This window comes from Pleurodeles waltl, chromosome 4_2, assembly GCF_031143425.1.
Source record: "Pleurodeles waltl isolate 20211129_DDA chromosome 4_2, aPleWal1.hap1.20221129, whole genome shotgun sequence".
In the NCBI taxonomy this organism is placed as follows: Eukaryota; Metazoa; Chordata; class Amphibia; order Caudata; family Salamandridae; genus Pleurodeles; species Pleurodeles waltl.
Window position 1 is genome coordinate 421,607,484 of NC_090443.1, and position 25,475 is coordinate 421,632,958.

At 46.4% G+C, this 25,475-nt stretch overlaps 1 protein-coding gene across 2 annotated transcripts in view; it reads left to right on the forward strand.

The window, feature by feature from the left end:
* RASAL3 (RAS protein activator like 3) overlaps positions 1-25,475 on the forward strand; it is a 160,831-nt gene that overhangs the window by 106,612 nt on the left and 28,744 nt on the right. The window contains exons 14-15 of one of the 2 annotated variants that reach the window (XM_069231669.1): positions 19,554-19,884; positions 21,332-21,457. In XM_069231669.1, coding sequence (XP_069087770.1) covers positions 19,554-19,884; positions 21,332-21,457 — 457 coding nt within the window. The remainder of the gene's footprint in view (positions 1-19,553; positions 19,885-21,331; positions 21,458-25,475) is intronic. The other variant, XM_069231670.1, reaches the window with a different exon arrangement.

Below are 25,475 nucleotides of genomic sequence, written 5' to 3' on the forward strand. Positions count from 1 at the left end.
TCCCAGGCTTCAAAACAGTTATTATTAAAGCCTCCCGGAGGGAGGTCGGGAGTGACCCAGTCGCCAGAGACTCCTCATACACCTCCAACAAATAGGGAGCAAGGATGTCCACATATTCTTTATAAAAAGCAGGGGTTAAACCATCAGTGCCCGTAGATTTATCTCTGGGTAGGCTTCGAATCGCCGCCGCCACTTCCTCTACTGTGAACGGCATATCCAGATACATCCTGTGTGCCTCCTCAAACCATACTAGCGCAATGTTCTCAAAATACTCCTTCATATCTGCCTCCCTAAGACCCACCGGTGGCGCGTATAGCTGCGAGAAATATTCTGTAAATACCTGCATCACGCCTCCCGATCCGGTCTCCCTGCCGCCCTCAGAATCTATCGCCTCAGTAACGTAATTACTGGCCCAGGGGCCACGCAATAATCCTGCTAGTGTCCTCCCGGCTCTCTCACCCTCACCATACCTGCGAGCCTGTGCGTGTCTCCCAAGGAAACATACCTCTCTTAGAGAGGCCTCCTCATATAGGGACACCTCACGCCTGATTTCGGCAAGTACCTCGCTTGACCATGTCGCCTCTAAGCGCCGTTCCAAATCGCCAAGCCTCCTTTCGATATCAGCCATCTCCCGCCTTAAAGCTTTCACTATCCCATGCTGCTTTGCAAGACACACCCCTCGGATAACCACTTTAAATACCTCCCATACAGTGCCGGGGGAGTCCACCGAACCTCGATTCTCCTCAAAAAATAACCGAACAGCCTCCCGTACTTCCTCTCGGAAGATGTCGTCCCGGAGAGCACCGCTGGGCAGCCGCCACATCACTATCGGTTGTAAGTCACTAGGTATCGCCAGGTCTAATAACACCGGTGAGTGGTCTGACAGCGTACGGGGAAGATGGTCTATTGCTCTAGTCCAAGCCTCCACATCTCTAGTGCCCAGCCATCGATCAATACGAGACCAACTGCTATGGAAGTAATTCAAACAGGTGCCCTCGCGCACTCCTATATGTCTCTGCCTCCACAGATCCACCAGCGCACCGCTATCCATTACTGCTGTCAGAGATCTCGCTGAAGAAACGTGTTGCATCCTAGCCGCACTCTCTCGGTCCAGCCAAGCATCTAGGACTACATTAAAGTCACCGCCCCAGATCACAGCTCCAGCTCCCAGCGACTCCACTAGGCGCCATATCTCCAGGAAAAACTCCGGGTCATCTACATTCGGCCCGTACACAGCCACTAGCCGGCAAGCCCTGTCCAACAACACTCCACTCAGTATTACGTATCTGCCATTGGGGTCAGAAATAATTTCGCGCGTCCGCCACTGCAACCCCTTTCGGATAATGATTGCAACCCCACGAGCGTAGCTAGGGTATGTAGAATAGTGAGCCTCCCCGACCCAGCCAGCTTTCAGCCTGCCAACCGTCGATGCCATTAAATGCGTTTCTTGTATCATACAGATGTCAATGCCATGACGCTTAACATAAGCCATCTCCAGCCGGGCCTTTCGGTTATCATTAAGTCCCCGCACATTCCATGTCAAGCATCTCACAGCAGAGGTAACATCATCCCCCATCCAGAACCGCAGTCATACAACACTGCGCATGAACACAGCTCTCCACCTGCCAAGAACTTAACAAATAGGGAACCTGATACATTCCCCAATTAGCCCCATCCTCCCACCACCCACCCAGGCCCCCCAATCGGACCCTCGTAGTGACCCACCCAACCAACCCCAAAGCCCACACTGCAAACATAGAACAGGTAGCAACCAGACTCATCCGTGGGGGCAGAAGCCTGCCAATCGACTCTCCACCCAGGTGTTCTAGGGGAGAGGGGCCACGGGCCAAGCGACAGCTACACATCAGGGGCCAGATCGCGGGGCGTACCCACACACCCTCACAGCTTCAGGCGTAATGGTGTCTCGCACATGTCACTTAATCATTGTCACTGAGAGAGGCGTCCTCAGCGCCCACTCCCCCCGCCCCCACCCCCGCCCCCAACTGCTTGGGTAATCGTCTAGCGAACTTAGTCGCCTGCTTTGGATCCGAGAAGTACAGCACTTTGCCTTCATGTCGCACCCTCAGTTTAGCTGGGTATAACAGGGCAAACCCAACTCCGGCCTGGCTGAGCAGGCGCTTTGTCGGTAGGAAAGCCCGCCTCTGGGCCTGTACTCCTGGGGTATAATCGGGAAAAAAGTTAATTTCGGAGTTCTTATATACTAGAGGTCTTTTCTCCCTAGCTAACCGGAGCACAGTATCTCGGTCTCTATAATTCAATAGTCGTGCAATAATTGGGCGTGGAGGAGTGCCAGGAGGGGGGCGAGGGCCCAAGGACCGATGTGCCCTCTCAATCACCAACAGCCGAGAGAGCTCGCCAGCAAACAGCTCTTGTAACATATTCTCGACGAAGTCCTCCATGCGGCCCATGTCGGTTGCCTCCGGCAGCCCCACGATACGGATGTTGTTGCGTCGGGACCGGGCCTCCAGGTCCTCATTTTTGTTTCGTATCACCTCCAGGAGACGCTCCATCTGCGCAATCTGTTCTCTATCACCACTGCGCGCATCCTCTACCTCAGATGTGCGAGTCTCCAGAGTCTCAAACCTGGCATCGTGGTCATCCACCCGGGCTCTGATGCGGTCAAGCCGCTCCGATACATGGTCCAGCTTGGCGTCTATACCTGCCAAGCTGGTCTTAAGTTCCATGAACATGGATCTCACAGACATCTCTGGAGACTCCCCTTCGGCGTCTGCGTCTCCAGGCTGGGAGGCGGGAGGGGCACCGCGTTTTTCTCCCCCAGAGAAGGAGAGTTTAGCCTGTCGCTTATCTGCCTTGCCCATCTTGCAATACTTCACGGATAATGCAACTAGCGCCAGTCCAAGTGGACCTAACCAAGACTGCGGGTCTCTGTCTCCGAAAATTCACCCGGCCGGCAACTTCGTTCTCCTCACCAGGCCACCAGGCAGCCCTCAGGCGCACTTTACAGTCTCTCCGCCTCCCAGGTCAAATCCGTTTCCAGTATAGGGGTTCCACAAACCCCATCAGCAGCAGGGAGTTCCACACATCACAGGAGGAAAGGGGGAGGGGGGCCAGCCGGGCACCAGATTCCAAAACCAGGATGTTTAAGCCCCACGGGCCAGGGGAGAACTCAGGAGCACGCTGCCGTACCAGCCAGGGCCTCCGCCCCCAGCCTCACTCCTCGCATGGCTCCTCACCTGGATTCGTGCTGCCAAGGCAGTGCAGGGCTCCCGATGCAGTCCGCAGGGCACCAGCAATGTTCGTATGGAGGCAACCGGGGGCCAAATCGGAAGAACTCCCTAGTTGAGGGTTGGAAGAGGCCCAGGGGGCCGGCGTCCCCAGCCGCCGCGCACTCCAGAAGTAAACAACGAAAGAAAAGGGGGGGGGGGGCCACGGCCCGAAGCAGCCGCCGATCAGGCTACCTGGACTCCCCCGCACCCCCGTCTCCTCTCCCCTCGGCCGGGAGCAGCCACAGCGTCTCTCCTCTCCGCACGCACTGCAGGAGTCAGCACGCGCGGGCGACCGCCGCCGCCAGGCCCCTCAACACAAATCCAGCTCCCGGGCGCTCACAGCAGCCAAACCCGGCTCGCGTAGCGTCGTTGGGGTCCCCAGTGGGGAGTCTCAGGGGTCCGCTCCCTTCACCGCCGCCTGCAGGATAAGTTTTATCGCATAAATTGCCCGGCCCCGGCAGAGCCTCACAGTGTGGTGGCCATCTTGCTCGGTGGTCAAGCCACGCCCGCCCCCACCCAATACTTAGAGTCCAAGCAACGCCTCTGTCCCTGAATTCTTATAATTTTAAGTGACGGAAAAGAGAACTTGCAAAGATATCTAGCTGGTGTCAAAAACACTTAAAACAAACGAATTGCCTCCATTATTCTGGTATGACAGAGTTAGTGAGTGAATGCGCTTATGTTGCCCTTATGTATTTTAAAAATATATGTAGAGGATCTCATGAGCATTTTTAGAGAACCCACAATACTGATGAATGTCGCCGGGAAGTGCGTCTCCACTTTGTGCAAATCAGGCCATTTTGTATGGTGCCTGGATGTTTTGAAAACCTACAAATACAAGCTAGAAATTAAGGGCCAGATGTAGGTAGGTTCCGATTTGCGACTTGCAAATTGCGAGTCAGAGCGACTCGCAATTTTCGAGTCGCAAATCGGAATGTAGGATGGTGTCCCTGACACCATCTGCGACTCACAAGGGGGTCGCAAAGGCCCACCTCATTAATATTAATGACGATGGCCTGCTGGAGACAGCAGACCACCATGTCTGTGACTGCTTTTAAATAAAGCAGTTTTTTTTTTTTTTTTGTAATGCAGCCTGTTTTCCTTAAAGGAAAACGAGATGCATTACAAAACAAAAAAATCAAACGTTTTTGTTTCAATTTTTCAGAGCAGGCAGTGGTCACCACTGCCTGCTCTGGAAAAATGTTTTTAATGCCATTCACAAAAGGGAAGGGGTCCTATGGGGACCCCTTCCCTTTTGCGAATGGGTTAGCACCCATTTGAAATAGGTGCTGTGATTGCTTAGCGACCCTGTTCGCGGTAACAAAGCAATCTGGCACTGCACTGCGACTCGCAATTAGGAACGGGACTCCCCTTCCTAATTGCGACTCGCAAACCCGTTTTGCGATTCTGTACCCAGGTGACAGAATCGCAAAAGGGGTTTTGTGCATTGCCAAGTGCAGTTTTCACGTCGCAAAGAGGGAAATTCGCTGTTTGCGACGTGCAAATTATTTGCTACATCTGGCCCTACATCTGTTGCTGCAGACTTCAGTTTCTTATTTCATTGTCAACAGAAAACATGAATAATTTGATCAAAGTGTTAGATCAGAGCTGAGATCTGTGCCGACAGCACTTCCAGGAGCAGCAGTGCCAAGATCTTACCAGAGACTTCACACATTCAGAAGTGCAGGAGCACTCCAGCCGCACATTGTTGGACATGGTGCTCAGCTCATGGATGGGCCCCCTTGCCACTGAGAATGTACTGACATCTCTGTGCTTGCGGGTCACCCAGAGGGGTGTTCCATATACCACGTGACAGGGGGAAAGCAGATCTCAGAACAGCGCAAAGGATGTCAAACGAGCTTCTTTTATTGCCAAAGGAATGCCAGGAATTCCAGAAAACTGGCATGAATAAACTTAAATTAATAAGGAGCCATGCCCAATGTTGTGGCCTGTCCGTAGGATGTTATCCGTGGCACCCAATCCAATCTGTAGTAGGCCCTTTTACTGTGATATCAGCTACTTTTTGAAGCATATATAAAGGAGGTAATCGCGAGAAGATGATCGTTGTAACACATTATTTTCTCGTCACGTTCTTTGCCCTTTTGTTCCTATTTTTATCCCTGATTTTTTGCGTAGAGCAATTGGACTGTCTTCTGGATTCCACGTCTGGGTAGCACAGCTTGCTCTTTTCACTTCTCTGATGTCAAATAATCAAGGAAGAAATTTCCCCGGGTCAGTAAGAAGGACTTCTACTTGAATGACTCGGCTTATATACGACAAGCCTTTTATCCATGGCTCCAAACAGCCCGACAGTTCATGAACATATGTGCATTTATCTTGGTCGCTGTTTGACGTTAGACATCATCTTTCTCCACTCTTTTTTCTTACGCTCTGTTTTTCCAATTTTGTGTCATTTGTAGGTGTTAACATTTAAACACATTCAAGTGATGTTGTCTTTTTCCCTTCCTAGGGCACATGATTTTTTTACTTCTCCTCTCTCACAAATGTTAATTATCAAGTTCACTCTCTATCAGAGGTATCCCTATATAATTAACTGCACAATTACATTTGTATAACGGAGCGATGAAAATATGCTCAATTTGAAAAGTGACCACTATGCCCCTATTTAAGCTGTAAACTCAGAAGAATGAACTCACATGTTGCATTTGACATCCTAGCCTTGACAAACAGACCCTTATCAAGCCAGATGAGAACCACCTGAGAATCCATTATGAGGGTAGGGTGAAGCACCACCGAGCTTTGGTCTTCCTAAGTATTGCTTCAGCCTTGGTCAGCTCTCAGAATCTTTGTGAAGCGCAGATTAGGGCTGCATGGCCTCCAGTTTTCTTGTCAAGCTTCACATCTGGCTCTGAAGTTTCTCTGTATTGACATCAAGAAACTCCATATGGAAACTCAGAATGGAACTAATGACAGTTACTTTTTATTGTGCATGGCAGTTGATACTAGCTCTAGACAGTGACTCCGCTTAGTAATTCCACTGATTTATTTTTCTGGAGCTCGCAGATACAGCTATTCTTAGTCTTCTGAACCATAGCAATTGTACCTTTTAGGGTAAAGCCTTCAATTCACTAGCAAGATGCTGTTGTAGTTAGAACTTAGGCTTCACATTTGTTGCCTTGCATGACACTTTTTTTCACAGCCTCATAATTCGTCACTGGAGGCATATCATTTTTCCTGTTCCTGTCTGTGGAGCAGGGACCAAGCACTGATTGATTCAACTTAGTCAGTTCCCGTCCACTGCTCCCGGCGTGATTGAGGTACTATTTTCTTCTTTTAACTTCTAGTGCCCTGCAAACAGAAGGCGTGTGAATAGCAAAAATGTCCTCATCAGGACAAACTAAATTGCAAAGTTATATTTTCTATAGCAAACTTTTTTATTTTGCCATGTCTTTTTTTCTCACTGTGGGCTCAGGTTTTGTCTTTGCTCATGGGCGCTGTTCTCAAAAACGACTATTATCTTGTTCTAAATATTGCAAAGCAACATTGTTTCTTTCTCATTTGTAATTTTCAAAAATATATTTTAACACATAATCGTGCTGTACTCCCCAATCCACCCCACTCCAATCCAATCTGCCCCACTCCAGTTCAAACCACTCACCCTAATCCACTCCACTCCACAACACTCCAATCCTCCCAACCCACTTCCCTCCAATCTGCCCCACTCCAGTCCAAAACAATCTGCCCCACTCCAATCCCAATAATTGCCCCACTTTAATAAAGCAATACACAACAATCTGCCGTGCTCCAATCCACAAAAATGTGCACCATCCGAAACCAAAATAATCTGCCCCACTGCAATGCAAAACAATCTGCTCCACTCCAATTTGCCCCACTACAATCAAACCCATTTGCCCCGCTTCAATCCAAAAAAATCTACCCCACCCCGATCGAAAACAATCTGCCCCACTCCAACACAAAACAATATGCCCTACTTCAATTTGCCACACTCCCATCCAAAACACTCTGCCCTACTCCAATTCAAAATAATTTGCCCCACTCCAATCAGATACACTTCAGTCCAATCTGCCCCACTCCATCTCGATCCACCACACTCCAATACACCCAACCCACCCAATCAAATCTGCTCCCCTTCAATCCAAAACAATCTGCCTCACTCCAATACTGTAATCTAAAATAAATGTGTACCACTCCAATACACAACAATCTGCCCCACCACGATCCAAAACAGTCTGGTCCATTCCAAACTAAAACAACCTGCCCCACTCAATCTAAAACAATATGTCCCACTCCAATGCAAAACAAGCTACCACATTCCAATCTGCCCCACTCCAATCCATTCCAGTCTGCCACACTCCAGTCTGTCCCACTCCAATCCAAAACAATCTGCCCCACTCTAATCTAAAACAATCTTCCTCACTCTAATCTAAAATAATCTGCCCACTCCAATCCGAAACAATCTGCCCCACTCCAATCCCCCATTCCAATCCAATCTGCCCCACTCCAATCCAGTCCACCTCACCCGATCCACCCCACTCCAATCTGCCCCATTCCAATCCAAAACAATCTGCTCCAATCTGTCCCATTCCAATCCAAAACAAACTGCCTACTTCATTCAAAATCAGTCTTCCCTACTACAATCCAAAACAATCTGCCTCAATCCAAAACAATATGTCCCATTCCAGTCTGCCCCACTACAATCCCAAAAATCTGCCTCACTACAATCCCAAAAATATGCCCCACAACAATCCAAACAATCTGCCCCACTACAATCCAAAGCAATATGCCCACTCCAATCAGTCCCAGTACAAACCAAAACAATTTGCCCCAATACAATATACCCCACTCTAGTCCAAAACATTCTGCTCCCTCCAACCCAAAACAATCTGCCCCACTCCAATCTGCCCCATACAATCCAAACAATCTGCCCCCTACAATCCAAAGCAATCTGCCCCACTACAATCTGCCCCAGTACAAACCAAAACAATTTGCCTGAATCCAATCTGCCCCACTCCAATACAAAACAATCTGCCTCACTCCAATTTGTCCCTCTACAATACAACACAATCTGCCCCACTCCAATCCTAAACACAACACAATCTGCCCCACTCCAATCCTACCCAACTTTAATCTAAAATAATCAGTCCCACTCCTATCTGCTCCACTCAATCAACAACAATCCAGTCCACCTCATCCTGATCCACCCCACTCTTGCCCACCCCAACCCACCCTACTCCAATCTGCCTCACTCCAATCTGGCCCACTCTGATCCCCTTAAACCAATCCACGAAAAATCTGCACCACTCCAATACAAAACAATCTGCCTCACTCCAATACAAAACAATCTGCCACAATCCAATCCACAACAATCTGCCGCACTCCTATCCATAATAATCTGCCCAACACCAGTCTGCCCCACTCCGGTCCAAAACAATCTGTCCCAAACCAATCTACACCCACTCCAATCTAAAACAATCTGGCACACTCCAATTCAAAACAATCTGCCACACTGCAAACCAAAACAATCTCTCCCACTTCAATCTGCCCGACTCCAATCCCAAACAATCGGCCACACTATAATCCAAAACAATTGGTCCCACTACAATTCAAAACAATCTGCCTCACCCCACTCCAAAACAGTTTGCCCCACTCCAGTCGTCCCCACCCCAGACCGCCCCACTCCAATCCAGTCCACCTCACCCCAAATCAATCCACCCCAATCCATCCAATTAACCCCACTCCAGTCCATCACAATCCACCCACACAAATCAAATACACCCCAACCCAGACCAGTAAAATCCACCACAATCGAATCTACCCCACTCCAATCCAATCTACCCAACTCCAATTCACCACAAAACAACCCACTCCAGCCCAACCCACCCCACTACATCCAACCCATCATACACCAGTCCAACCTAACCCACCCCACTCCACTCCAATCCAACCCATCCCACTCCAACCCACCATATTCCAATCCAACCACCCCACTCCAGTCCAATTCAGTCCAACCCACCCCACTCCAGTCTAACCCAATACACCCATTCCCATCCACCTACTTCACCCTAGTCCATTCAATTCCAATCCAATCCACCTTTATTTACCCCAGTCCAATCCAGTTCACCTTTATCCACCCCACTTCTATCCAATCCACCCCACATCACCTTAATCCACCCCACTCAAGTCCACCCCACTCCACACCAATCCAATCCACTGCACCCACACCAACCTAATCCACCCCACACCGATCCAATTCATCCTACTCCAGTTCAATCCACCCCACTCCAATCCATTCCACTCCACCCAAATCCAATCCAGTCCAATTCAATCCACCTCATCCAATCCAATCCACCCCAGTCCAATCCACCCCACTCAATCCAATCCACCTCACTTCACTATTTTACACCCCACTCATTCCACCGCACTCCAATCCAATTCACCCACTCAGTCTGTCTCACCCCACTCCAACCCAATCGACCCCGCCTTAATGCATTCCACCTCACAACACTCAAATCCAATCCAACTCACCCTACCCCAATCTAACCCTCCCAACTCCGATCCAATCCACCCTACTCCAGTCCACCCCACTCCAATCCACCCCATCCTGTCCACCCCACTCCATTTAAATCCGCTCCACTCCACTCATCCCACTTTAATCCAATTCACCAAACTCTGCTTCAATCCACCCCACTCTAATCCAAATCCTACCCACTCTACTCTACTACACTCTACTTCAATCCATCCCACTCTACTCCAATCCAATCCAATCCACCCCACTCCACACCACTTCACTCTACTCCAGTCCACCTCACTCTACCCCAATCCAATCCACACCACACCACCCAGTTCAATCCACTCCAATACAATCCACTCCATCCCACTCCAATCAAATTCACCTCAACCCACCCCACTCTAGTCCAATACAGTACGCCTTAATCCACCCACTCCAGGGTAATCCACCCCACTCCAAAACACCGTAATCCATCCCACCCCAACCATACCAATCCAATCCACCCCACACCAATTCAACCCACCTACACCATCCACCCCAATTCATTCCACCCCTCTCAAACCAATCCAGCCTAATCCATTCCAGTCCATCTCACTCTCATCCAATTTAACCCACTCTATTCCAGTCCTACCCACTCCAGTCCAATCCACTAAAATCCACCCTACTCAAAACCAGTTCACTCCAATGCACCCCACTCCAAGAAAATTCAGTTCGCGCCAATCTCCCCCACCCCACCCACTCCAATACAATTCACCCTTCCCTGCCCCATGCGAATCCACCCCACCCCACCCCAATCCATTCCACCTCAATCCAATCCACCCCACTCCAATCCAGTCCCTCCCGCCTGTCCACCCCACTCAGTCCAATCCACCCCACTCCATTCCACCCCATACAATTCTACCCCACTCAGTCCAATCCACCCCACTCCAATCCAACCCACTCCAATCAAACTCTTTCCATTCCAATTCACCCCACCTCAGTGCAATCCACCCCACCCCACCCCAATCCAACCCACCTCACACCAATCCTTCCACCCTACTCCAATCCAAACCACCCCACTCCAGTCCACCCAACCTCAATTCAATTCAGTCAACCCCACTCCAATCCACTGTACTCCAATCCACCCCACTTCACTTCAGTCCAACCTACTCCACTCCTATGCACCCAACCGTGCTAGTCCAATGCACCCCACACTACCCAATCCACCCCACCTCACTCAGTCCATACACTTACCTCAACTCCAGTCCAGTCCACTCAAATTAATTCAATCCACCCCACTCAAGTCCACTCCAATCATCCCCATTCCATTCCAGTAATCCATCCCACTCTATTTCAACTCACTCAAAACCACCCCAATCCAACCCACCCTATCCTAACCCTATCACATCATCCCAATCCACTCTCCCTAATCCAATCTAGTCACCTCACTCCAATCCACCCCATCCACTTCACCCCATTTCAATACACCCCACTTCATTCAATCCTCCCCACTCTACTCCAATCTAATCCACCCAATCTACTCCAATCCACCCCACTACCTTGTCTACCCCAACTCACTCAACCCTATTCCACCCCACGTCACAACACTCTCTGTTACTGAACCATTGAACTCTACTCTCCTCCACTCAATTCTACAACACTCTACTCCCCTGTCTTGGAGAGTCTACCGTTATGGTAACAAGACTGCTGGATTTGGGCAGCAGCAACACCAAGGGCCATATTTATACTTTTTGACGCAAAACTGCGCTAACGCAGTTTTGCGCCAAAAAAATTAGCGTTAGCCGCCGGCGCTGTCTGGTGTGCGTTAAAAAAAACGACGTACACCAGGCAGCGCCGGCGTAGGGTGAAAATGGCGTATGGGCGTCCACAAATGGTGCAAGTCAGGCTGAGGCAAAAAAATCGCATCAACCCGATTTGCGCCATTTTTTTACGACGCCCAACCCCCATTGAAATGACTCCTGTCTTAGCAAAGACAGGAGTCATGCCCCCTTGCCCAATGGCCTTGCCCAGGGGACTTCTGTCCCCTGGGCATGGTCATTGGGCATAGTGGCATGTAGGGGGGCACAAATCAGGCCCCCCTATGCCACAATTTTTTTAAAAAAAAAATACTTACCTGAACTTACCTTAATGTCCCTGGGGTGGGTCCCTCCATCCTTGGGTGTCCTCCTGGGCTGGGCAAGGGTGGCAGGGGGTGTCCCTGGGGGCAGGGGAGGGCATCTCTGGGCTCATTCTGAGCCCACAGGTCCCTTAACGCCTGCCCTGACCCAGGCGCTAAAATCCGGCGCTAATGCGGGTTTTTTAGACCCGCCCACTCCCGGGCATCATTTTTGCCCGGGAGTATAAATACGACGCATATGCATCGGAGTCATTTTTTAAGACGGGAACGCCTACCTTGCATATCATTAACGCAAGGAAGGTGTTCACGCAAAAAAATGACGCTAACTCCATGAACTTTGGCGCTAGACGCATCTAACGCCAAAGTATAAATATGGAGTTAGTTTTGCGTCGAATTTGCAACGCAAATTCGGCGCAAACGGAGTATAAATATGCCCCCAAGTGCGGGGGCTGAGCCTGATCCTGCGCCATGTGACAGCTGTCGGCCTAACCCTACCAACCAGCTAGCAGCACCTCACCAGTACCCAAGAGTGAGGGTGATCTGTGGCAGCCCTTCACATGACTCCAATCCAACCACACATGATTGCGATACAGCGCAGGGGCTTGGGCCAATGCCCAATCTACTGCGTAAACTTCCCCTAATTCACTAGGAACAAGACGTGAGAACGAAGGCATAATAACTGTTTCCCTGAATGGAAGATTGGGGGCTAATTCTGGTGGCCAATCCGTTTCTGCCAATAGGATATCATGGCAGGGTCTCAATTTTTCCCAGAATATTACTTTAATTGTGCGCTCAATGTCTCCTTCGAGTTGCAGTTTCAATTTGTAAACTCTTATCAGTGGCGGAGGAGTACGTTTTGCAATTTAAACTTGTATATAGTCATAAGTTGCTGTCACATCCAGAAGCCCTTGAAGAGTCTGGCAAACTATTGTGACCTCTGCTGCGCTGTCTAGCAGAGTCAGTGCGCACTTCCGATTCTTCATTAAAGCTCTCAACAAGCATGGTATTTTGGGGGTAAATAGCTGCCAACTTTTTCTTTTTAAATTGTTGTTTCTGTTGGAGAGGTTTCTCTTCCTTTTTTATGGAAGGTTCAGAGGAACCGTGTGAATCTTTTCTCGATTTCACATATTCATTTAGTTGTTCAGAGCGCCCACCTCTCTCACTTTGTTTATCCGGTGAGTCATGAAAGGAACGAGATTGGTGTGTATCAGTATATTGATATCTATCTGGAGTTTTTATATTATCTCTATTTCTCAGATTGTAGCATTTCTAAGAGGTCTCCAGGCGTGGAGATTCTCCTCTTTGTTTCACATTATCTTCATTTTGTTTTTGTTTATCCCAGCGTTTTTTAGGACTCTCTGCTTGCTTGGTAGAATCCTTACGGGATTTACCTTGCAATTGGATTTACTCGATCTGGCCCCCAAACTATCACGACCTATACCTGAATAGTTTCTTTTGATAATTTTCAGCCACTCATGCTCCTAGCCCTGTACAGGATTCCCAGAGTTGCATGCGGACTGCCACAGCTACTGCTTCCCCTTTAAGGTTACCTCATATTATTGAGGACATTGTGGAAAAGTTGCCCATTAATTGCATGCCCCAATCTAGGGCTGAGGCAGCCCCATACTCATCTTGAAATTGTTTCAGCACTTCTGGAAGATTAGCAAGTGTCATTGTACCATGTGCTGTAGTATAGAGTGCAGCAAATACTGAACCCCATGTGGTGCAGTTATCCACTGAGGGAACCATCCCAAAAGGCAAGCACATTGTGAGAATTCTATGTTTATCTTGGGGTCCCAAATGGGGAAACACTGCTTCCAGAGCACTTATTTTTTGTGCTACCTAAAACAGAATTTCTTCTTGTTTGGTTGGTACTTTACCCATGATTGAATGAACTGTTGCAGGATTAATGCCTGCTGTGACCATATTTAGTTGTGCTGGAGCAGCCCTTGCTGGGGAAGTATTTAATGTTTGCACCACAAATCATATTAAGCATCTATATACTTGAACTAAATCACTAAACAAGAAGCACACTCCCACTGCCACCATTGTATTAGCACTGCATTAGGGTGTGATGTAATGTGGCCAACCATGGCTATGTAGGACCTTCATTGCTCAAATGACCTAGTCTAAAATAATGTTCAACATGTGGTAGGGTGCCAACAAGCCAGTTTTGGTGTTCTTGATAAGAGGTATTTCTAAACATGTACATGCTCTGTACTGTGCAGGCGCATTAGCAGGAGTGTATTGATGAAAGGTGTGCATGTTTCCATCTACTGCTGGAAAATTGACCTAAGAATAAAAAAAATCAGTTTGTATGCTGGATTTGCCTCAACTACAAATGTAACTCTCCTCCCGCCTCTGTGAGGCCATTATCTATTATGTGATTAGTGAGGGGGAGCCTCATGTTTGTTGCAATTACAACCTGTTGGTGTTCCACCATGTTTCAATATTTGAAAGTTGTGTGGTTCACAGATAGGGACACCAACTGGTGATTTAGTCCTTTTAAAGGTTCAAGCTTCAACAACCTACAGCGACAATATGTGCTTCCTACTTTAGCTGATGAGGATATCCTAGGTTGTCTTTTACCAAGTAATGATACAGAGATACTTGGGAGATCTGTAATTCAGAGCCGAACCAATGTTGGCAGCACCATGTCATGGAGAGACTCCCGTTATGGTAAGAAGGCTGCTGGATTTGGCGGCAATATACCGAGCGCAGGGCTCTGAGTCTGATCTTGTGCTATGTGACAGCTGTTGGCCTAACCCTTCCTCCTAGCTAGCAGCATCTCACCAGTACCCAAGAGTAAAGGTGATCCACGGCAGCCCTTCGCATGGCTTATTGGATTTCCCAGGGAAATGGCAGTGGAATAGATCATACCCCTTTCTCTCAGCCACACATCCATACCCCTTTCTCTCAGCCACACATCTCATACAGGCAAGAAACAAACAGAAGCAGGACTAGGTTCAATACATTTTATTGAATCAACTGCATTCTATGTAAAAAGGCATGTTTTGTGAATATGATAAGACATAAATAATAGAAGCAAAGCAGTGACAAGGAAAGTGAAACATAGGAAAAGTCACACCGTACTGTCACAATAATGGTTCTAGAATCCCTACATGCACTACTAATATTCTATACTAGACCATGGCACTGTAAGCCTAATCTGGCCATCAGGCCCCCGGAAGAACCCATCCCCATACCTGTGGTTGTAGGTAAAGAAGAGGTCTGTTGGTCTACTAAGAGTCCTCGCGCATATAGGCAGAGGAGGCGTCAGATCTCAGCAGAAACTGCAAAGTCAGCATGCAGCTCACAATGGCAACGGGCTAAAAATCCCCTCTAATGTAAAGGGGGCTATGGTGATTAGATGCATGTCATAATGGGATGGTGGAATTCTGTGGTGATGGAATGTTGAGGGATTAGGCAGTCGAGCGAGGCAGGGGACGGTTTGGCTGTGCATGTTGTGCTGGCATTTGCTCCTGTTATGAACTGCGTTATTTAAAAAAAAGGAGTTATACTTACCTCTGCTGTATCATCATCTTTACACTGGTGATGAGGCGGGCAGAAGCAGTGTTGGCGTGATTTATTGTCGGCGGTGGAGCATGGTGCATTTAGCATTTGGCAACGTGCTGGAGGTGTTTACATGATACTCAATTAGAGCGGACGCCGCAGGTGGTACATCTTTTTGTTCGGCGATCTCTGTAAGGCGGTTCCAGGATTATTTGGAAGTTTTCTTAATACGCGCTGACGGCTGTAACTGAACTTTAAGGCATGTGGGATTATGGGTTGGAGTGTGCCCAAATTTCTCTGGAAAGCACTTTAGACCGGATTCCAAGCACTGCACAGTGATTATTACCAGAAGGGATGTTCCAGTATAAAAGGATGCCTTTTGGATTGGCTAGTGCATCTGCAGTTTTTCAAAGGGAACTATCCAAAATACTTTCAAACATAAATGGTGCAAGGGTGTTTCAAGACAATATATTAATATATGGAAAGGATAAAATTGAGCACGACAGCACTCTAAAGGCAGTGTTGCAAGCACTGAGCGACTACGGATTAACTGTTAAAGATCAAAAGTGTATATTTGGAGAAAGACAGGTGGAATATCTAGGTCACATTATTTCTAAGGAAGGTATTCGACCAAGATTAGCCATGTGAAAGCTATTTGTGAAGCTCCGAAACCAAAATGCAAAGAGCAATTGCTATCCTTTTTGGGGCTGGCTGAATTTTATTCTCGTTTTGTGGAAAACTTTGCATCCAAGGTGGAGAACATTCGAGCGTTACTGAGGAAAAATGCAACATTTTGCTGGGAACAAGTACATGCTAAGGAATTTGCAACTATAAAGGAAGAAATTGTAAATGCATCTTGTTTAAGATCATTTGATGAAACTGCAGAAAGCATCATATCAGTGGATGCTTGTGGGTATAGTATTGGGGCGGTATAGCTCAGCAGAGAAAAGGAAATTCATGGGTAGTTGCATATGCATCTGGTACTTTATCCCATGCAGAGAGGAACTATTCTGTGATTGAAAAAGAGTTGTTGGCTGCTACTTGAGCGGTGCAACAATTTAAAATGTATGTATGGGGGTGTAAATTCAAGATTTGTATGGATCATAAGCCTCTGGTTAACATCTTGAGTTTGGGAGGTGGTAAAAACCTTACCACAAGATTAGCAAAACTTGCTTTGAAATTACAAATTTATTATTTGGATGTTTTGTATCTTCCGGGGAAGAGTAATTGTGTAGCAGACGGGTTGTCTCAATCACCACTGACCACTGGAAGTATTGGGGAGGATTGTGGAGTATTGATGGTGAATGTGATGTTGCATTTACCCATGATGATGTGATGTTTCTGCAAAATGGGAAAATGGATTTAGGGATATCTGAATGCAGGTGAATGGATGAAATGCAGAAGGATGAGATTTTGTTGAAAGTGAAAGAATTAATCTTGAAGGGGTGGCCATCAGAACGGAGTTTGCAAGGTGTGTGAAGTACATATTCAAATGTTAAGGATGAATTGTCAGTGTCTAATGAGATTATTTTGAGGGGTGATAAAATTGTGCCTCCCTATGGTATGCGAGGGACTATTGTTAGGTTGGGGCATGAAGGTCATGGGGGTATGGCAAGTACCAGGAGAAAAATGAAGGATATTCTTTTGGTGGCCGGGTCTGGATGGTATGGTGGATTGCTGGGTAAGAGAATGTAGTATGTGTATGTTGAGTGATAAAACTGTTAAACCTTTAGTGGTACCATTACAAATGGTTGAATTGACTGATGGGCTGTGGCGGAAGGTAGCAATAGATTTCATGGGACCGTTTGTTACTCTACCTGCTAAGGAAGCATATGCTATTGTCCTGATTGATTACTTTTCCAAATGGCTGGTGGTTCGTATGGTTGGCAACATAACTACTGATACGGTTATTGATTTTTGAAGGATGTATTTGCAAGGGAAGGCATTCCAGAAACTATTGTTTCGGATAATGGGGTGCAACTTACTTCTGACAAAATATGGTCTTTTTTGAAGGGTTGTGGTGTGAATCATGTGAGGGTCTCATTGTATCATCCTGAAGGGAATGGTCAGGTTGAAAGGTTTAACAGAGTAGTCAAGGAAGCTATACAATTAGCATTAGCATCCAACTTATCCTGGAATGAGGCCATCCAAAGTATGTTGTTATCTTACATGATTACACCCCATTCTGTTACAGGCAAGATACCTTTTGAGCTATTGAGGGGTCGGAAACCATCTTCTAAATTAATTCCTTGGTGGTTGAGAAAAAAAAACAAAGGGAGTTGGTTAAAGAGGACTTCAATTCTGTGAGGGATCGTGTACAAAAAGGTCCATGCCACGTTTGATGACTGGACAGTATATGCGTGTGAGGAATTCTGGCTAAATATGTAAAGGGGATACTCAATGGTCAAATCCTGTGAAAACTGTGAAAGTTCTGGATGGTGCTGTTAAGCTTGAAGATGGGAGAATACGTAATTTGTGGCATGTGAGTTTGTTCAAAGGATGTGGTATTCCAGAGGGGAAGAAGTGCAGTGGTCAAGATGATGTTAATGGGTACTTATGGGGAAATTATTCTATTTTGCAATCAGATGAGGTGTGTTTAGATGGTGGTGATGATGGTGGGTCTGGGTATCAAGGGAACATTATAATAACTATTTGGAAAAGTCAGAGAGAGAGAGAAGAAGTTACCAAGGTACCTCAAAGAATTCGTGATGGGAAGTAAATAATTCAGAAACATTGGAAATTGTCAAGGTACCTCAATGAATCTGTCATGGGAGGAAATATTCTATTTCATGATAAACATAAAATTGCACAAATGTATATATATTTAATAATATGTTTGTTTTGTATCATGGAAAAAAAATTGTTTTGTTGAGGGGAAAGATGTGTAATGATTAGGGGTATGTCATAATGGGATGGTGGAATTCTGTGCTGATGGAATGTTGAGGGGTCGGGCAGTTGGAGAGAGGCAGGGGACGGTTTGCCTGTGTGTGTTGTGCCGGCATTTGCTCCTGGTATGAACCAGGTTATTTAAAATAAAGGAGTTATACTTACCTCTGCAGTATCATTATCTTTACAGGGGCAGTGAGGTGTTTTATAATAAAACATCAGATGTTCTGAGAAACTGCCCTGACGTGACAACATGTATATTTCTGTGTATACAAGTAGAGGAAATTATGAACGCTTTATACCGGCAATAATTAATAAGCCTATCATATTCGGACTTGGAGAAAGCACAGAGTGAATATGTCGTGCAAGAAAAGAATAACAGAATTCTGCATGGAGGAACAACTGATAAAATAATAAAAACATCTCTGCTAAACGAAGCCTTTGCTAAAATCATAAAATGAGTAAAATGCCATGTGTCTAGATGAAAGGGCACAAGCTGCAGGCCTAAGCTAAGAAAGGTTAAAATAATGTGCCCTTATCCTAGTTAAAGCAAACTTAGGTGTTGGGGTGTTGGGGGGTGTTGTAAGTTTGACACTCCACTCACTCTATGACACTCCACTCACTCCACTCACTCTATGACACTCTACGCCACCAACTTTTAACCATGCTGAAAAGCAGCCACACTGATGTACAACATGGCAAAAACACATTGCCAAAGCCAATAGGTCTTACATAGGCAAGACCTTTTGGCTTCTGCAATGCTTGTGATCTATTGCAGTATTTTTATGTAAGTTGTCTTATCCCATTCTATATACGATACCAAATTCAACCATGACACAAATGTTATTGTTCTAAAATCTGCCACTTTGTAATACCAACACATCCTACCTTTGTATGCTTCGAAAATGCTTAACAGAATTAGTATTACCCAATCAACTTGGTACTCATTTTTATTAATAATTAGAAGGCTGAAAGCAAAGCTTAGGCCTTCTATTGGACTCAAGTTTGTGACCATTGCATACAGATATCTGCAGCTGTTACATTAACTCACAGAGCTCTCTCATCATCAGTAACAATACTGATCAGGAGCGTCAGGATGAATGGTCTGAGGGTGCTAGGTCTGCTGAGAAAAGCACTGGCTTTGGAGTCAGAAGTTGTTTTTCAGTACATATTTATTAATCTCTGTAGATTAGGTGTACATTTTTATTTCTTAAAGACAGACACTGAAGATATTGGCAACTGTGTAAACTGGAAAGGTTATCCCTACTGTCTCAATTTAATTCCAACTCTTCTGTTTCAGCAGTCAAGAAAACGAGAAGCCTGGGTTCCTGGCTCCCAGAGACCTTCCCAAACATAGCCCCCTAGTGACGAAGAGCACGTCCATGATGAGCATCCAGAAAAACAAAGGACGGGAGGAGGAGAGAGCCTTCCATGGATTAGTCGCCTCCCAGAGCTTCACTAAGACCAAGAGACATATCCATAGGACTCAGAGCGTGCCAGCCGGGAACCGGGACCATCGGATGCAAAAGCGCAGCAGCACCGAACACCTACCAAAGCTGCTCCAGAAAGAAGGTGCTGTAAAAATGACCTGCCTTCACATATCGCCCCCAGGGGGTGTGAGCATGCCTCAGGTAAATCTTAACACACTAGTGTCCATGATGTAATGACCCATCTATGTGCTAAGACTCGTTGGTTTTATTACTTGTGACAGCATCATATATCAAATTACTATTCTTGTGAAGTTCAAAAAAGTGAAAGTACGTAAGTGGCAGAGGAAGACATAGTACCCTTACCCAACGTATTTGTGAGCTGCAGCACCCATCTCTAGCAAATAGTTTTAAAGGTTTACTACACCAAGTTAATAGCATACATTTAGGAGGTGTCATCAAGGACACACACCAGGTTTGCTGCTCATCAAATGCCACCCCTGTTTCTGTTTTAAGGATCGCCCCGACTTCTGAAGGGGGCCCTGATACAAAGCCCATAGTCAAGAAACATCAAAATCGAAGGAGACCCAGTGAGGAAACCAAATAAGTGATGAATGGAATGCCTGAATTTATCTCAACACTGGTAAATACTAGGACCACAAACCAATGCATTTTTGCCCACTATGCTACCTTAGACGGCAACTAACCATATGCAAGTTAGTTTGAGTCGTGTTCAAGTGGGAAGACAAGCAGGCCTAGGTCAGTTTCTACCTATCTGGGCCTCGTCAGTGAGATGCAGCTTGATTCCACTGCCCATCCAGTTGTCCTGGCAGTTTGGGACGGACTGCTCCCATGAGGTGCGGGTAGATACTGATTTTTATAAGGCGGGCTCGAGTGGCATGGTGGGTGAAAAATCAATGGATGGATTGCAGCACCAAGCAATTGCTAGTGCCTGAGGTTAATTCAGGCATTCTATCCATCACCTTGTTGTTGCAGCAAACTCAATATTAAGGTCATCAGTCAAACCAAAATTAGAGAACCTGCCTCGTTCTTCTTTAAGAAAGTAACTAAAGAAGCTGATTGGCTCAGTAGTTAGAGAATATTCTTGACAGGCTAATGCTTGTAAGTGGTCGATATAGGAAGGGACAGAAAGAGACAAGTAAGTGAGACCGGTCAATCTTTCATTTGACTGAAGTACACTGGAGAATTTAAATGTCAAAAGCTTTTCAAATGGCAACCTAGATTTTCTTTTGATTTTAAGACTAAATGTAATCAATATCAAACTAAAGCTAAATTCAGTTGATTTGGTATGTCAATAAAGAAACATAATAATTGTTTCAGACTAATGGCTGTTGCTCTTTGTACTGATGTCGTAGGGTGTACTCAAGATCTTAAAACAAGAGAATCTTCTCTTGGTTCTGACATTGTTAGAATATTGTTTCATACTCTGGATATTATAAATGCAGCTTTTGGATTTTGGAAGATCAGCATATAGTTATAATATGCCAGACACTAGATCGCATTACAAATACAGGAAGATTGATTCATGGTTTTGATTTCAGAAGAACTTACAGTTGTGATTTTAAGAGATTAATTAACAGTTCTGATGTGTGGAGCAAAATAAAGACAGCAGATGTATGTGTGTTTGCAGGGGCGATCAAGAGTACAACAGTCAGCCTCTTTGCCCCGAAGGAAGTCTATGGTCCCCTGGTTAAGATCTTGTGAAGGCACTGGACAAGCCAACAAAGAGATGGATTACTGCTGGCCATCCGAGCGGGTAAGGGACAAAACAGTGTATGTTTCACAGCATGGAAATACTTTGCGGGCAATAGACCTGTGGTCTCCAATAACAAAAGGACTATATAAACATCAATGCAAAGAAATATAGCACAGCTTTTAAAACTGACAGAAATGAAAAGTTAACTATAATGTGTTTGCATTCTTTTTTATCCAAGTGTGAATTCCTTGAGTGAAAAGCAGAGAAAGGAACCTACTGCTTTTCACTAGGGGTTGTCTTTTAGTAATAGTTTTTAGCATGCCCAGTCTCTACTCAAAAGCAACAAATAGGAGTAGATTGACAGGGGGTGCGAAGGACATTCACCTAGTGATTAAATACCACTATCAGAGGGACTTGGCAAAGGAGGCCAAGATGGCGTATGCGTTTTAGAAATGCTCACAGATCTCCTCAACCATCTGTAACCATTCTGCAACCCGAACACACAGCTGAGTGCCGATAGCCCTCTGGAGCATTCCTTGGCTGGGCCCCTGGAAGATGCCAAAGGCGGAACAGCAACTGGCAGGAGCACTTAGCTCAGCGAGGGTGCTGGGCTGGAGTGTGCTGCCCAATGGTCACCCAAGATGGCAATGGTTTGCCAAGGTGGCCCCAGCCTGGCAGTTGGGAACCAGAGGCTGCTGCTCAGTGGCCCTTGGAAACAGGATTCCGGGCCTTGTTGAGGAAGTTCTTGCTTGCCGGTCCCAGGGGAGTAGAAGCCATGAGGAACATTGCAGTTAGGCTGGCTCTGGTCCGATGCACGCTGAGGTAGCACTTATCCTGCCCTTGGGGCCAGGCAGTGAAAGCTAGGATTTGCACCATCTCCACAGGGCCTGGCAGAGACGCAAACGTACTGAACTACAACAGCAGGCCCCAGCTGCTAGTGCTGGCTTCTTCAGCAAGATCTTTTCAAATGTTCCGGGCATAATGAAGGAGGCTGAAGAGAGGATCTCTCTCTTGGAAGATGCAGTTCAAGACCTTAAGAGGAGAGTGTCAACTCTCACTGCAACTACCATCAGTCTCGAAATAAGGCAGAGGATGCTGAAAACTGGTCCGTTATAACAATCTACATTTTGTGGGGTTCCCGCAGAGGGCTGAAAGCATACCACTGGAGATGTTTTTAGAAACATGTCTTAGATCTTGGATCTCGGATAGAGCCTTTTGAAATATTTTGTTGTGGAACACGTGCACTGAGCCTTGGCCCAACAACCCCCACCTGGACCACCTTTGAGGCCAATGATCACCCACATATTAAACTATCAGAAATGATCACCTGCATACTAAACTATCAGAATGAAGACAACATCCTGAGGGAAGTCCATAAGAAGGCAAACTTCACTTTCAATTGAGTCACCTTCTGATTTTCTTTGACTACACCAAGTTGGTCCAAAAACAGAGGGAGTCCTTGGATGCAGTCAAAGTGAAAGTGCGAGAACTGACTGCACTGTAAATAGTTAGGTTCATGTGGCAGGGAGGGGCAACAGATGTTTCTTGGGTGGAAGTGTGCGATGTGAGAGAAGTAGGGGGAACAATTAGTTTGTTGTTCTGGTTTTGTTCAGTTTTCTAAGCACACCTGGCAGCATATCCACAGACCCACAGTACGCATAATCATGCCATACGCCCAACCACAATTGCAATGACTGAATTTTAGGTAATGACCTGAAATGTTAATGGCCTTCTGGACCAGATTAAGTGAGCAGCAGTCCTTTGCTTTGCCAAGAGGATCCACCCGGCAGTACTATTAATGCTAGAAACACTCATACAGGGAACTAGGTGTTCTTTCCTATGTAGATTTGTATATGACCAGGTCTTCCATGCAAGTTATGCTGAGGGATCCTGGTGTAAGGGAAACAGATATATATAAATATTTATATACATATTTATATGGAGGTTACAATCATCGGAGGTGATTATAATGTGGCACCACCCTGAGGTGGACTCCTTGTGTCACTCACAGGCCACCGACTACAGAGAGTGCAGCCCCTTGGTTCCTGGATCGACTCCATGGGCCTTTACAACACATGGAGGACCTGGTACTCTCAGGATAGGGAACATACACACGTTAGGATCTGCCAAAATCCTCTTGTGCATAGACCTCAAGTTTCTACCGGCAACCAACATGATCCAAATAACAGCAGTGAATATACCCCTTAGAGAGATTTCTGACCGTTCCCCAATCACCATTCATTTTGGGGTATCTGTACAGCATAGACAACCGTATGGTGCAGGTGCCTTGTGGATGAGCAGTTCACAAAACATACATGCAGGGAATTTCAATTGTACCTCGAGACAAACAGTAGCTTGGTTGCCTCGGCAGGCACACTATGGCCCCTTGCAAGGTCACGATTAAGGGGATAGCTAAGTCATACCTCCGATAGGGAGACAAGACCAAATACAGCCAGATTATTAGACTTGAAACTCATATAATACAGTTAGAGAAGCAGTGTAATTTAGACACTTACAAAAAGCATCAGCAGCAACTTGAGATTGACAGAGCCTCGTTGTGGCAGCTAACGCTAGACAAGGCCTGCCAGTGTTGGAGAGCATCAAGTAGGAGGATATATGTGCATGGGTAAAGGGATGGGATGCTCCTCTAATGGCTGCTACACGGTAAATGGGGTTCAGAATATTCCCACACATAATGAATTTGACCGGGTGTTACGTCACCAACTACTACCAAGTATTATATGCCTATTGCCCCCGGTCAGATAGGGAACGAGCCAGCCCACTCGTGATGGAAATACTCATCTTCAACTTACGAAGCTTCAGAGGACAGAGCTTGAAGTTCTTCTAACGGTGGATGTAGGACATGTATACAGGGAAGACTCCTGGATCCTCTGGGCTTCCCTTAGAATAATATTGCGGATTCCACAACGTTACTCCATACTTGTTGGATGTATACTTAGAAGTGGTACAAGCACACTCCTTCTCCCCAGAGTTATATGTTGCCACTGTAGCGGCCCTCCCCAATACAGGCCAGCCCGCGGACAATTGTGACTCCTACCAGCCCATTTATTTGATTAACACCGAATTTGTTAAATTGCTAAAGCCCTGGAGAATAGACTCCAATAAGTCCTGGAGACCCTTATTCACCCTGATCAATGCAGCTTCATGCCAAATCATAGTACCCACCACTGCATTAGATGAGTCAATATGGCGCTGGCACACCGTCAGAACTTATCCACACCTCATGCACTACTACAAGTGGATTTCAAGATGGCATTTGACATGGTAGACTTGCCCTACCTGGACCAGGTCCTTTGATGGATCGGATTCCGCCCCAGATATCGTATATTTGTTCAACTCCTTTACAGGGAACCTTTAGCCCAGGTCCTCGTAAATGGGGTGCTCATCAACACTTTCCAATCCAAAGGGAACAAGCTAGCCTGGCTGATGAAAGGTGATACCCTGAAACCCGTCCTGCGATGTTTGTTTCCGGTCCAGGGAGGACCTAGCTTGGCGGTTGAGGCTGGACTGTTCTCATGGGGAACAAGGTCAAGACTGATTTGCATACAGCTGGGTCCAAACTGGGGTGGCATGGTGAGCAAAAGAATTGATGGATTAAACCCAGATCTGGGACCTGGGTGAATGTTTGATTGGTTCTGCATTCCGTCCATCATTTGTATTTATTTGCTTTTGTCGCCCTAAGTGCACCGAGTATGCCCAGACGTGGGTCTCGGGCTCACTATGCCACTGGATTCAAGCTAACCTAGATGATGAAGGGTGATACCCTGATACTGGTCCTAGGGTGCTTGTTTCCTGTCCATTGAGGGCCAAGCCTGACAGTTCAGGATGGACTGTTCCCATGGAGAACAGGGTCAAGACTGATTTGCATATGGCTGGGTCCGAACTGGGGTGATATGGTGAGCAAAATAATTAATGGATTAAACCCAGATCTGTGACCTGGGTGAATGTTTGATTGGTTCCGTATTCCATCCATTATTTGTATTTTCTTGATTTTGTCACTAAAAGTTACAGTCTGAGCACACGAAGGACAGTGAGGGGATGCTCAGTGAACGAGGGA